General features: G+C 38.1%; 1 protein-coding gene across 4 annotated transcripts in view; it reads left to right on the forward strand.

The window, feature by feature from the left end:
- LOC145344864 (kinase D-interacting substrate of 220 kDa-like) overlaps positions 1-14897 on the forward strand; it is a 135451-nt gene that overhangs the window by 72796 nt on the left and 47758 nt on the right. For all 4 annotated transcript variants that reach the window (XM_080192120.1, XM_080192121.1, XM_080192122.1 and 1 more), the window contains exons 13-17: positions 4709-4873; positions 7095-7274; positions 9692-9857; positions 11543-11694; positions 12802-13100. In XM_080192120.1, the coding sequence (XP_080048246.1) occupies positions 4709-4873; positions 7095-7274; positions 9692-9857; positions 11543-11694; positions 12802-13100 (962 nt within the window). The remainder of the gene's footprint in view (positions 1-4708; positions 4874-7094; positions 7275-9691; positions 9858-11542; positions 11695-12801; positions 13101-14897) is intronic.

Raw genomic sequence — 14897 nt, forward strand, 5'->3', positions numbered from 1 at the left:
TCAACTGCTTTGATTTTCATTTTATAACATTAACAGAAAATCCTGGTAAGATTGCTATGTCATAATCAATTCAAAGTGTAACTATTTCTCTTAGATTAGGAAGCAGAGTAAAGTGTAGAAACTGGGGTATCTCAAAATGAACTAGCAGTTATCGAGTAAAGAAAGTTTGGTTGAATGTGTTTGGTTGTCAGTTGGTATAAGCCAGAGCTTTCATGCAGTTCATAAAACTCCACAGCATTACAACTGTTAGAGTTTCCAAATGCTCCTGACACAGCTTTGTTATTTTTGTTTTTGTGCAGAATTGAATTTTATCAATCCATTGTTGATTGATGCAAGGTTTACAGTTAAAAATGGCTGATCCTTATTTTAGTTTCAACTCCATTTTTGGAATATAGTACCAAAATATCAGAAAGTTTGGCAACAAATATTTTTACATTTCTTTGATGAGAAATATTCATGCTTGATTTGCAGATAACAATTCATCCACATCACGCACCTTTTGTTTTTCTTGTAACCTTGGTGTATTTAATTTTTTTGGTTTGTATATTAAAAACTCTTTAATTTTATAATTTTCAGCAAATAAATAGAGTGCAACAAGAACAATAACCAGGTCAGAACAGGAGATAGCTAAACAACAGAGCCATGTGATTTCTGTAAACATCAAGAAAGGACAAGCAATGAAGTGTGTAGTCCTGAATGTATAATAAAGAGAGTTCATTAAATATCCCAGTTGATTGGTTCATTCTTAATGTAAATTGAAGTTTTGTAAAATGTCTTAAAGGCGTGCCAAACCACTTATTTCCAGTTAGATGAGAAAGGGTGGGCGAGAAGGCGGAAGCTGTAATTCTGAAAGGACGATGAGAGGCTGACAGCTTTACTTCCAAATACAATGAGGAAGAAGAGAGAATTTTGACCTATCCAATAAAAACAAAGACTTGCACTTAAAAAAACACCTTTCAGAATCTCAGGATGTCCAAGGAATAACCATTTTGAAGTGTAGTCACTTTGATTGTAGGAAACGCAGCAGCCAATTTGTACTCAACAAACTTCTACAAATAGCAATGTGATAACAACCAGACAATCTGTTTTAGTGATGCTTATTAAGGCAGAGGGCACAGGCATTAGCTTTCCTGCTGTTCTTCAAAATAGTGCATGGGGATTTTTTATGACAGCCCAAAAGTGTGTTTATTAGTGTCACATGTAGGTTTACATTAACACTGCACTGAAGTTATTGTGAAGACCCCCCCCCCCAGTTGCCACACTCTGGCCTGCTCGGGTACACTGAGGCAGAATTTAGCATGGCCAATGCACCCAACCAGCATGTCTTTCAGACTGTGGGAAGAAACCAGAGCCCCCAGAGGAAACCCATGCAGACACGGGGAGAACATGCAAACTCCGCACTGACCCAAGCTGGGAATTGAGCCCGGGTCCCTGGTGCTATGAGGCAGCAGTGCTAACCACTGTGTCATCATGCCACCCTAAGAGCCTTGCTTTAATGTCTCATCCAAACGGCAGCACTTCCCACACTGCAGTGCCGCCCCCACCCCCTTTCATTATTGCATATGGAGTGTCAACCTAGGATTTTGTGCTGAAGACTTTGAAATAAGATTTAAACTGACAACTTTCTGACTCGGGAGTGTGTTATCTGTCGTGGCTGACCGAAAACAAGTGTCCCGGCTGACATATTTCAATCCGAGATGTTATGATACCATGTAAGCTGCTAACATGACCACACCTGGGACTTGACATGATGTTACTGAAAAGTAATTTGCCAGAATTCTTGAATGCTGGCTGTGTGGAAAAGTAGTTCCAACATATATAGAATCCACAAATATATACACGAAAGAGGATGGTCGGATACAAACGTTAAAACCACATTTTATTTTTACCCAAACTATTACAACAGTGCATAAATAAGGAGGTTAAAATAAGGAACCCGAAAGTGGAGAGAGCTAAAAAATGCTTTTGAATAAGGTTATTCTATTTGCCATAACAAATAAATGAGGTAGTTGGAGTATGATTCTCCAAAAGTTCATAACCAATGCAGTGAGGTTATTCAAGAGGTGAATAGAATAGCTGTATTGCAAGAGTGAGCACAGTAAAAAGTCTGACAAACACCAGGTTTTAGTCCAACCGATTTATCAAATAAATCGGTTGGACTTTTTACTGTGTTTACCCCAGTCCAACGCCGGCACATCCACATCATTGCAAGAGTGATCCAGTATAAAGAAATTAAAGCCAATTGTTCCTGTTTTGAGGATAAAAGTTCCGTCTCACATCTGATCTTTCCCTGTGTTTTCTTTGTGTGTTTGGAAACCAAACCTTTTTTGTTTGGGGCTGTGAGGCAGCAGTGCTAACCACTGTGTCATCGTACCGCCTTGGTCTTGAATATAAATATTATTCAGCAACTCAGGAGATGGGTTTTGTTCATAGAATCCTGTACTTTGTGTGTGACCCAGTATTTTTTTTACCCACTATATTCCCTACTCAATCTGAGTGTAGAAAAGAACTAGCAGGGGAGGGGAGGTTTTTCCTGAAGTCTCAACTCTCACTGGTTCCCTTTCTGAAGTCTGCCCAGATTAACAATTTATGACCTCGTTGGATAGATTTTGAACTTACTGCCGGGCACTGCAGTTTGGTTACCTGTTATGAAAACTGTCCAATTATTTCAACAGAAATAAAAAGTGGGTGGGTGGCTAATCAGCAAAACATATGTTGGAAAGTTGAAAATCTACTTGCATGTCTCAGTGCAGTAATACTTGATATTTTTAATAAACTCATGGCCACGTACATCCATTTTAAAAAAAAAAGTTCAACTTTTAAATTACGAAAGCAACCTGACTGTGGAGCTGAAGATTTGTACGTGAGGTCAAACTGGTCCTGAGCTAAGCTATTGCGGTGCAGCTATGACACATATACCTATCTACAATTGCCCATTCATCCCAAAACAGGACAAGTTGAAGCATGGCAATTATTGCCCTACCAACTGTCAGCAAGTGATGGAAGAGGTCATCAGTAGTGCTAGCTAGCAGCATCTACTCAGCAATGGCATGCTTGTTATTACTCAGTTTAGGTCTTAGCACTACTTGATTCTTGACTTGACAATTGTCTTGATCCAAATGTGAACATGTAGTCTTTAAGTACCTGAGGAGAAACAAGTATTTACCCTCTGCATCATAACGTCATTTGGCCGAGTATGGCACCAAGGAGCATTTGGAAAATAGATCAGTGAGGGTTAAATCACAACAGTTTCAGTGATTGAGGTTGATCTTGTCTCCAGGGAGATTTTCATGGTTCCATGAGACTAAATGTCATAGAACCAGGGCGTTGCTCCGAGAGTTCCACAAGGCAGATTTATTGGCTCAGCCAAGTTCAGTTGCGTAATAAATGACTTTTTCTCCATCATAAGATCAGGAATGGAGTTTTTTACCAAAAAGTGTTCTGTTCTGTTCACAACCGCACCCACTGACTTTCAACAGGACTACCATTACTTGATTCCCAACTATTAATGTCCTGGCAGTCACCATAGATTCAAAACTTAATTTAACAATGGTATCAGCCCTAAATACAGGAGTAGATCAGAAGCTGGGAAATCATTGCTTAACCCTTTAAAGTTTTTATCTAAAGGGTCAGATTAGGTGTGTTTGGGTACTTTGTGGCAGAGCATTGCTACAACAAAGCTTAAGAATGGCACCATCCAGGATAGAGCAACCACTTGATCAGCACTGCCACTGAATTGAGAATTCATTCCTGCGCTGTGGTTATAGGATATATTTTAACACACTTGGTGAAGGGACTATCCCTCTTCTGCATCATGGCAGCATTTGACCGAATATGACTCCAAGAAACTCCGGCAAAGTAGTTACAGCCTCGTGACCTCTCTTACTGAAAGATACAACAGCAGCAATCTAAGTAGTGTGAGGACTGCAGCGGTTCAAAGATAAGGACATAAGATAAGCTTGTACTGACATCAAAAAAGAGGAAAAATTATCCTATTTTCTGCCTCTTCCCCTGTTTTCATAACAAGCTCCTTCCACTCTTCGCTGTTTCTTGTAGTCAAGTGAACAAACTGACTGCCCTCTAGTATACTTGTCTTTGCCACTTGGTGTGAATTTGTTTTTCAAATCATTATGGTCAAACAGTTCCATTTTAAGATACTGCTGATGCTGGAAATCAGGGAGAGAAAAAACAGAAAATGTGAGCAATACTTAGGGCAGCATGGTGGCAGAGTGGTTAGATTGCTGCCTCATGGCGCCAGGGACTGGGATTCGATTCCAGCTGATTGTGTGGAATTTGTATGTTCTTCCTGTGTTTTCCTTCCCACGGTCCAAAGATGTGCCGGTTAGGTGGACTGTCATGTTAAATTGTCTGTGTTCCAAGATATGTAGTTTAGGGGATTAGCGGGGTAAATATGTGGGGTTACTGAGATGGGGTGAAGGGATAGGCCTGGGTGAGATATTCCATTGAAGAGGTGGTGCAGACTTGATGGGCCAAATGGCCTCCTGCACTGTAGGGAATCTGTAGTAACAGGTCTGATCGCATCTGTGGACAGGGAAACAGTATTTCAAGTCAGTTAAAATATTAATCGTTTTTCTTTCCACAGAGGCTGCCAGCTTGCTGCATGTTTGATGTATTTTTTGTTACTTCATTTGATATTACATGTACTAATATTAAAAAGTAACCTTTTTTAAAAAAACAAAAATCACAGGACATCTCTCGCCTTCGGAGACGGATGGAGATATGCTTGGCTATGACTTGTACAGCAGTGCACTGGCAGATATCCTGAGTGAGCCAACTATGCAGCCTCCTATTTGTGTTGGACTTTACGCACAGTGGGGGAGTGGAAAATCATTTCTTCTGAAAAAGCTTGAAGGTAAAACATGGTAATTCTATTTACCAAATTGACCCTTTATTGTTTAGTGATGCATAGAATCTCATTTATTCAACTTCCAACATACAAATTGAAACAATCGCTTTGTAATATTCGTGTTCTAGCATCTACATGTTAGTTAGAAAGTCTTCTCTTCGTTGTTATTTTTTCTGTGTGAATGTTACACACAATTACAACAAATGCTTGTCTGAAAAATATTTATTATCACTAGCATAATCAGCCACAAATACTGTGGAAAGCTAATTTCTGGAAGAGATTTCCTTAAGATAAGCTGTGCAAGGTCCATAAAATCCCTACAGTATAGAAGGAAGTCATTCGACCCATTGAATCTGTTTTGACCACAATCCCACCCAGACCCTATCCCCATAGCCCTTTGCATTCACCCTAGCATTTTACCTGACACTAAGGGGCAATTTAGCATGGCCAATCCACCTAACTCGCATATATTTTCTGTGGGAAGAAATAGGAGTACCCAAAGGAAACTCACACAGACAGTGACCCAAGCTGGGAATTGAACCCAGGTCTCTGGTGCTATGAGGCAGCTGTGCTAACCACTGTGGCACCGTGCCGCAGAAGATATCTACAACTACACAGGAACTTCGATTTTCTTCCAGTGAGTAAATAACAAAATGCTTTATTTCAGGTAAAGACATGGTACAAATCCTCTGTGCTTTAGACCACCGTTCCTGATATGATCTACTGGAAATGGCACAATTTTGCAAGTTTTTATTGAATTATATTCAACAGATTATTTTGCTGAGACTTCATAGTAAAAGTTCTGATTTGGACCATTAATTGCCAGATGTAATTCTATCACCACAGAATATTCACTTCATCCAGTTTTTCTTTTGTAATTTGAGCTATTTAAGTGGAAGAAACATCTGGGGATGAAGCTACTAATAAACTCATTCTTGCAGAAGTGAATGAGAATAAATCCACTTGAAATTTGTTTGACTCAAAAGTAAATATTGCCCTGCTTTTGTGGCAATTCTCCCCCCAAAAAATTCTAAGTGTCAAATTTGCATAAAAACTGGAGTAAATCCTGCATTTTTTAAAGCAGGAATTTCAAAATGAATCTCCCACACGCTGTGCGCTGCAGAATGCCTCAACGTGAATCATGCTGAAAATCAGTGGATGGGATCTATTCCCGCTGAAGAGGCCAGCAGCATAATGCTGAGCAGGCCACTGTGCATGCGGCGATCTGTCAGCACTGGGATTTGCGCATGTGCACTGGTCCTGCACTGCCAGCCTCCCACATTACCGGTCCGTGCGACTCCGAAATACACCCAGATAAGCCTCAACCCTGCCCCCAGCCTGCCTCGATGGCCTGTGGGCAGTGCCAAGATGCTCCCTGGGCTTTGCCACTTTGCCTGTGCCTGACTGCCACTTCCAAGGTGGCAGTGCCCCAGGGCACCCCTGGTGCTGACCCTGTTGGGGGGGCTCAGCCGCCCCCCATTCACTCCAGTGAGGTTGAGCTCCCAGCTCCCTGCAAGTGAGGACTATACTAGACCCCACTGGAGTGAAATAGTTCTGGGCAGGAACGCTAGCAGGTCTGGAGATTTCAGTCCTGGGCCTGTAATGGGATTTAAATTGTATGGAAATTAGAATTTATATGAATTATTAAGTTCTGCACCCGTTTCTGGTGTGGAGCTGATGGCAACGGAAATCCAGATTCCAGAGGCTCGTGGAGACTGAGGCACCAAGCGGGAAGTCTGTGAAGCACTCTCCGTTCTTGTCTCCTGGCCCGCTGCACTACAAAAGCAGGACAGTGGGATGGGAGAATCACCCCCGGTATCTTTCTCCCTGCTGGGCTATTTTGATAATATCAGTTATTAGAAACACCCTTAACTAACTGTATTGAAAATATATAGTGCCATGACTTAAACTAGGCAATGATTAACTCCATGCTGTATGCTTTAAAATGTTACTTGTCTTTCATGCAGGTATGCAGCTAGAAAATTACAATACTGAGAATATTGAATGTTTACTGTTTGCTTTAAGACTATTGGATGACTGATCAGAGTTTCAGAGCCTTTCTTGGATTCTGATTATTTTAAGCTAGTTTGTTTTCAACCATAAACACATGGAATGGGGCAAATTGTCTTTGTGGATAGAGAAGATGCCTAAATTCAAATTCTGATACAGAGAATAATTTTACAAATCTTCTGTAGTACTAACTAATATTTCACTCTTTTATTCTCAGATGAAATGAAGACATTTGCTGGTCAGCAGATAGAACCCCTCTTCCAGTTCTCCTGGCTGGTAGTCTTCATTACACTCTTGATATGTGGAGGAACTGAAGTACTTCTTGGCTTTGCTGTTGATTTGAAGCTTGGCATAGCAGTTGGACTAAGTTTACTGGCAATTATTTACATCTTCTTTGGTATGTATAACATAATATGTAAAAACACATCTGCCTATTAGTATTTCTGGTGATCAAGTATCAGTATTACAGTCTTGCTGAATAAAGCAGTTGGAAATGAAAATATTAAACTTAAAGTTTATTTATTTGTGTCATATGTAGTCTTAGGTTAACATTGCAATGATGTTACTGAGAAAATCCCCTAGTCATTACACTCTGGCACCTGTTCGGGTACACTGAAGAAGAATTTAGCAAAGCTAATGCACCTAAACAGCACATCTTTCGGACTGTGGGAGGAAACTGGAGCACCCGGAGAAAACCCGCGCAGGATCTACACAGTGACCCAAGCTGGGAATCAAACCCAGGTTCCTGGCACTGTGAGACAGCAGTGCTAACCACTATGCCACCCATAAAACATATGGAAATATGTACTTTGTTGCCTTTTTCAGCTTTACCGTACCTTGTGTTTTCTTCTCCCATTGATCACAAGCTCCACCATTGCTGAAGCCTTGTTCAGCTGCTGCTTCCTTTGGTCTCATAGCTACCAAAAGAGAATGTGGTGGAGTTGACCTTGTGCCCAAAGGAGTTATGAATAAGTTGACCTTTTTCATTGGTGCCGATGATGCAAGTATTCTGGGCTGTGGTGAGGTTGAAATACTTAATTTGAATTTAGTGCATTTAAGCCAGCAAATGTACGACTTGGTTAATAATATCAGAGTTAGGACAAAAGGTATCGAATACAAAAGTGGAGATCTAATGCTGGAAATGTATAAAACACCAGTTAGACCACATCTGGAATATTATGTACAATTAAGATAACCACATTACAGGGAGGAAATAATTGCTCAGGAGAGACTATAGAGAAGATTTACAAAAGTGTTGCCAGGGCTTGAAAATTGCAGCTGTGAGAAGAGATTGGATAGGTGAGGGTTGTTTTCCTTAGAACAGAAGAGGCTAAGTGGTGACCTAACTGAGTTGTAGAAAATTATAAGGAGCCTAGACAGGAAAGACATGTATCTCCTACCTGAAGGGTCAATTACCAGAAAGCATAGATCTAAGGTGATTGGTATAAGGATTAAAGGAGACATGAGGAAAACCTTTTTCATCCAGAGGATGGTGGTTGAGTTTGAAATGCATAATCTTATCGTGCTAGATTTGATATTAGCAATGCACAAAGGCTAGTAGGAATCAAAAATCAGCTCTCCCTGAAAAAGCTGTAAAGTTGAAAATTTCAGAACTGATTTTTTTTGTTAGGTAAGGTTATCTTTTAGGAAATGTAATCTTTATCCTGAGAGAACATGATCAAGTTCTTGCTTGAACAAATTAATTTAATTGACATACAGTGTACAAGTTGGTGCCTGTTTCAGACTCCAATAATGTCTGGGAAAGGACCATCTATTGACGCCTAAATTAGATCTGGCCTTATATATAGATTATAATTGTGACATCAGGGCCTAGCTAATCTATTTAACTGGAACGAATTGTCAACTCAAACATAATCTATTCCTTCATCTTATAATTTTGATCAGATCACTGCTAAGTCAACACATTCCTAGATAGTGGAGTTCCAGTTCCTAAATCTTTAAAACAAAGACACTTTAAGCTGGGTCTTAGTTATTGAGCTCCACCGCCCCCCCCCCCCCCCCCCCTGCCCTTTCCAAAGCCTCAGTATTACTCACCATGTCAGGAAATGAAAACTGAATGCAATATCCTGACATTTATTCACAATCTTGTACAAGGACAAATACTTTGTATTTATGGTCAGTTGTCAATAAATGGTGAATCCACCTGTTTCATGACTCACTTTGAACAATATTTTTTTGAAAAATACCTCTTAAAAAAGAAAGTTAAGTAACTATAGATATATTTTCTAAAATAGCAAACTGAACATTACAGAAAGAAATTTCATTCCTCAGGTCTGTTCTTGCAGCTGGTTTCTCTTCAGTTTCCTCATGGTGAACTACTTCTTTCATGTCCCGAGTGTTTAGTCTTCAACTATTTGGAGGAAGCAAATATTGAAGAAAGAAAGATGGCTTATGTTTAGGGTCCTCATTTAAACTTTTCTATGCACTATACTCTTAAGTGGCAATCTTGTATGAGTCAGTACAATTAATGTATTTTTTGGAAATGCCTTGGGAGCAAATAGACTTGCATTCCAGATGCTATTTGCTCTTGTGTGCTGCTGGAGAATTATTATTGGGTTATTTGATTACATTTTGTCATAATTGCTCCTAAATGTGTTAAAAGCTTATTTATTCCTATATGTAATTTATCCTATTAATAGTCCTATTTATCTTATTAATAGTCCAACTACTCCATCCATTGTTTAGATGATGCTCCATACAAGAGCAAAGATCACTCTTCAGTGCTAGTTACCATAACTGTAGCATGGTTTGTCATGTTGAAATACAGTAAATTTTTACTTTTCATTTTCAAAGCAATTGTTTACTTCGGTGGTCGACAAGAGGGAGAAAGTTGGAATTGGGCCTGGGTATTAAGTACTAAGCTTGCTCGGCAAATTAGTTATCTGGAGCTATTGCTTAAACTGATGTTTGTAAATCCACCTGAACTACCAGAACAGACTTCCAGAGCCTTGCCCGTCAGGTAAAGGTCAATTTTAAAAGTCATTTGGTAATGCTTTCTATCCTTTCTAACTCCTGATTTTTTTTCATAATTTTTAAAAACTTGCATGCTTCCTTTGCTTATTACGTTCCATGTTCCATTGTCCCATTTGAAGGAAATTCAAACAGCTTAGGTAATTTAAAATAAAATTGGAAATGCTCAGCAGGTCAACTTTGTTTTTTAGATCTGCAAATTGTTCAAATTTCCTGTCATTTCTTGAATGTTTTGCCAGCGTGACCCATATGTTTATGTTGATGCATTTTCAAACTAAAATAGTTTCAATTCAAATCTTAACATTGTCTTAAAGATTCATCAGCTCAAAATGATCATGTAGCTGTTTCTACATCAATCTCTTTCTACAGTGCCAGTTAAAGAAGTTTTTTGTTTGATTTCTCACTGCACTCTCTTACTGTAGGGGCATATGTTACTTTTCTCTACACTGTACCAAGGAGCACTTGATTCCCATATTCAATGAAGAGGAATATTAAGAGACCTGTTATGTTACATTTTGTAAATGGTCATAACTGGGCCTCCGCAGTTCAAATAGCTGTGCTATCTGCCTGAAAATCTTTCCAGGTCAAGAATGCAGATGTTGGGATCCTTGGCACTTCTTCAGTTGATAGTTAGCCATCAACTTGCTGCACGTGAACACGGAAGCTAGTTGAGTTGGTCATGTGGTTCTGAAACAATGGTTAAATTTACAATTCTCTTCCTATAGTAGAAACTTTAGACTCTAAAGAAATCACTGAAGAAATTCAGTTTATTTGCAGATTCCCCAGGAAAGTGTAATTCTTGAGCTGCTATATAATCAGATTCACTGGGTACATTTATCTGCTGTTATGGAGTTCAAACAATTAACTTGTCAGGGTAGGAAAATTATTTATGTTGATGAATGATGTCACATTTGTAAAATTAATTTAATGCTTTGAGGAAAGCCTTCCTATTCAGTATGTTACCAAATTTCCAATAATCAAATTTGATGTAATGCTTTGTGCTTCCTTGTGAGGAAAAAAATCTCCTTTGGAGAATAGATTGAAGAAAACTTGGAATCATCACATCAAGAATTCACTCATTTTTATGTATTTCAATTGTATGGGCATCTTTAGTTCATTCTATTTATGTTGCTAAGAAGATGCCTATTTTGACTTTTTTGAGGAAGATCTTAAATTAGATAATAGTTAAAATTACTCCTATCATTTGGCTTTTCTATGCCATGCGCTTAAAAGCAATATGAAGGATAAATTATTGAAGAAAAAATATCATAGTCCTGGTCTGGCTGCCTTCCATTATATAGAAATCATCATATTAAACCTGGAAATTACCTTCAATCGCCCATGTCTCATTGTTATTCATTTTCAAACATTTCAATTGTTTCATTTTGTTGGATTTGTCTATCTTGCTGTGTGAACAAAGGCTTACAGAGACTTTATTTTTGCTGCAGGCATGCTTTTATTTTCCAGAATCACCTTCATAATAATATTTCCACTTTTCTTTGGGCAACTTTTTGTGCAGTCTTTTCATTTGATTCAAAATTAAGCATTTTTTTTGAAATAATTCAAATGCACATTATTGTTTAATCAAACTCTTACAAGTCAGCATTGCCCTTGATGCTTTAATGGATTTATTCCAATTTTATTTTGTAAAACTTTTATTTTTCTGTGTGGAAGATTTCTTTTCACAGACTACAACAGGCTGTCCAGTGTTGGTGGAGAAACATCAATGGCTGAGATGATTGCAACTCTTTCTGATGCTTGTGAAAGGGAGTTTGGTTTCCTGGCAACAAGACTTTTTAGAGTCTTCAAGACTGATGATACACAAGGTATGACCTGTTATGAAAAATACTTTGTTTCCAGAGTGATATAAACTTTTATTAAATATCAAAATAATATTAAATCAACATTCATGTATGGGTTATTTTATATTTGGACCATTTTAAAAAGATAGAACATGATTTGGTTTACAGTTTTTAAAAAAAGGTTTTAGATCACTTGATTAAGTAGAGTATCAACATTTTCCATTGCAAGTAGAGTATCAACATTTTCCATTGCAAGGAATAAACTTCTAGGTCTAGAAATTGGCTGGTGCCTCAGCATGCACTATAATAGGCAGCAGACACAGGCACATTTTACACTGGAAGCTACTTTAACCACTCATTGGTGAAAACAAAAAAGGATGTCCAGGACCTGTGGCTAAAACAAGCAACTCCTATTTCAGCCCACCACAGAAAATTGATCCATAAGGACATAGAAAGAGGAGCAGGTGTGGGCCACATGGCCCATTGAACCTGCTCTGCTATTTAATAAAATCATAGCTGAACCTTGACTGAAGTGTCATTATGTCGACCAATCCTCATATCTATTGATTCCCTCAGTATGAAATTGTGTAGGTCTCGGCCCTAAATGTGTTGAATAACCAAGCATCCATAGGCCCTGGGTAGAGAATTCCAGAGAGATTTCATCCCATCGCAACTTGAAATAGCAAACCTCTTATCTTGTGACTATGCTCCAGAATTCAAGACTCTCTAGCCAGAGGAAATAGTCACTCAGCATCTATCGTGTCAAAACCTTTCCAAACTTTATATTTCAATAAGATCACCCATCATTCTTTGAAACAGAAACAAAGCAGGAACTCAGAGCTGTGGTATTTTAAAATATATCTGATCTCAAGTGTTTTAATGAATTACAGACCTCTTTTGTGCATTCATTATTGACCAATCAATTTGTATAGTTAGGGCGGCTTAAAAAGACTACTAATAAGAAATTCAAATATTGGAGGTAAATTATGATGAAATTGATTGGGTACAATGTCTTTTTGTGTATATAATCATATGCATACTATATATAGCCCTTGAAAAGAATGAATAATATCTCAAATTATGGTTATTAAATTAATATTAAAATAATGTTTGACTTTACTTTCTTTTAAGGTAAAAAAGGAGTGAAGAAATGGAAAAAAACCTGCTGTGTCCCTTCGTTTGTTATCTTTATTTTTATCATGATTTGCTTCATTGCTGGTGTCTTGCTGCTGGCCATATTCAAGGCAGATAAAGAACACCTGACTGTAAATGCCATCCTGATATCTATTGCCTGTATCATTGGTCTAGCACTAGTTCTTAACTGCCACACATGGTGGCAGGTGTTAGATTCTGTCCTTCGCTCTCAGAGAAAGCGTGTTTTATTAGCAGCTTCAAAACTTCACAAACTAAAGCCTGAAGGTTTTATGAAAGTAAGTATATCTTATGTGTAATGTGAAAGAATTTATTTTAGATTTTAGGATATTGTAGTTTGTGAATGTCTAATATACATTTTATAGCAGTTTCATTTAACGGCATCCTATCTGCAAATAAATTGTCGACACAGCAAATGTTTTCAGAATTATTTTTAATCCCTGAATGTTGTTGGAAAGACTGGCAATTTTTTTGATCATTACCAATTGCCCCTTTTTTTTGATACAAATAAATGTTGACGTGGCAACATCAGGGAGCAGGCAGCCAAAAAGTAGACTGCATTAATTAAGACACACAGACTAGGCAAGGACATGGTGAATAAGTTGGATTTACATGATTTCAACTTTTTGGTTTCATGGTCACTTTTACAAGTTCAGTTTTATCATTTCCAGATTTTTAAAAACTGAATTAGGATTCTAAACTGCCATGGATCATTAGTCCTGTTGTTGGGATAACTAATACAACAAAACAATAATAAAACAACTGTACCCATATCCTATATCTAGTTGATACTTTTAGAGGCTTGTCTTGACAATCGTGGAATCGGCAGGTTAAAATAGTTACGTTCACTATATATTTTGTTTTGATCATAATATGCAAGTTATACCATTAGTATATTTTTAAATTACTGTTTTGCAGACTGTTTTGATTGAGTAAAATTAAGATGGGCATAGAATTGATGTCTTAGAAATGGTGCCCCTAAATATTTTAGTATTTATTCCAGTAACAGATTTATAATGCCTATAATTATGAGTTCAGTATTTTGCCTGAAGTAGCTCAATTTTCTTTAATGATGTGGGTGTGCAATTTGCAAGGGCACTTGCATTTGTTAGGACATTTCAATTATATAACATGGAAGAAAAGTACTTGCAGTCAAATGTTAATTTTCATTCCTAAATGTCCCATGCACTTTATTCATAACTTTGAGATATTATGCAGACAAATGCAGCAGCTGTTTTGCTCCGGGAATGACCCTAACTCAGTCTTGAGATGAGTGACAAGTTGATCTGCTTTTACATATATATTGGTTGAGAAGTTATTTCCTCCTCTACTTCAAATTGTGCTTTGGAATTTTGAGCAACCATTAAAATGGACAGCGACAGTGTCTTGTTGAATGTTTGACTTGAAGTTGCAGGACTTCTAGCAAATAACTGTCCTTCACCTGTATTGGTATGATTATCTATATTTTGTACACAAATTTGTGAGCTACAACCTGGTAATCTGGAGGTTAGCATTCTATCCATTGAGCCAAGTTGACACAGATAGTGAATAAGCAAGTAATGCTATAAATACCATAGAATGATACAGCACAGTAAGAGGCCATTCAGCCTACTGGGCTCATTGTGCCAGTAATCAGTGTTGAAAAGTTAATTTTATTGCATAAAATAAGGATTTTCTTTCCAAATCTAGCATGAAATTAGAACAAAGAACAGTACAGCACAGGAAACAGGCCCTTCGGTCCTCCAAGCCTGTGCCGCTCAATGGTCCAATTAGACCATTCGTTTGTATCCCTCCATTCCCAGTCAGCTCATGTGACTATCCAGGTAAGTCTCAAACAATCCCAGTGTGTCTGCTTCCACCACCCTACTTGGCAGTGCATTCTGGGCCCCCAACACCCTCTGTGTAAAAAAAAAAGTCCCTCAGATATCTAAGTTAAACCTCATCCCTCTCACCTTGAGCCTGTGACCTCTCGTGATCATCACCTCCGACCTGGGAAAAAGCTTCCCACTGTTCACTCTATCTATACCCTTCATAATTTTGTACACCCCTATTAGGTCTCCCTTCATTCTCTGTCT

Source organism: Carcharhinus amblyrhynchos, chromosome 7 (assembly GCF_965287045.1).
Source record: "Carcharhinus amblyrhynchos chromosome 7, sCarAmb.v2.hapA, whole genome shotgun sequence".
Taxonomy (NCBI): domain Eukaryota; kingdom Metazoa; phylum Chordata; class Chondrichthyes; order Carcharhiniformes; family Carcharhinidae; genus Carcharhinus; species Carcharhinus amblyrhynchos.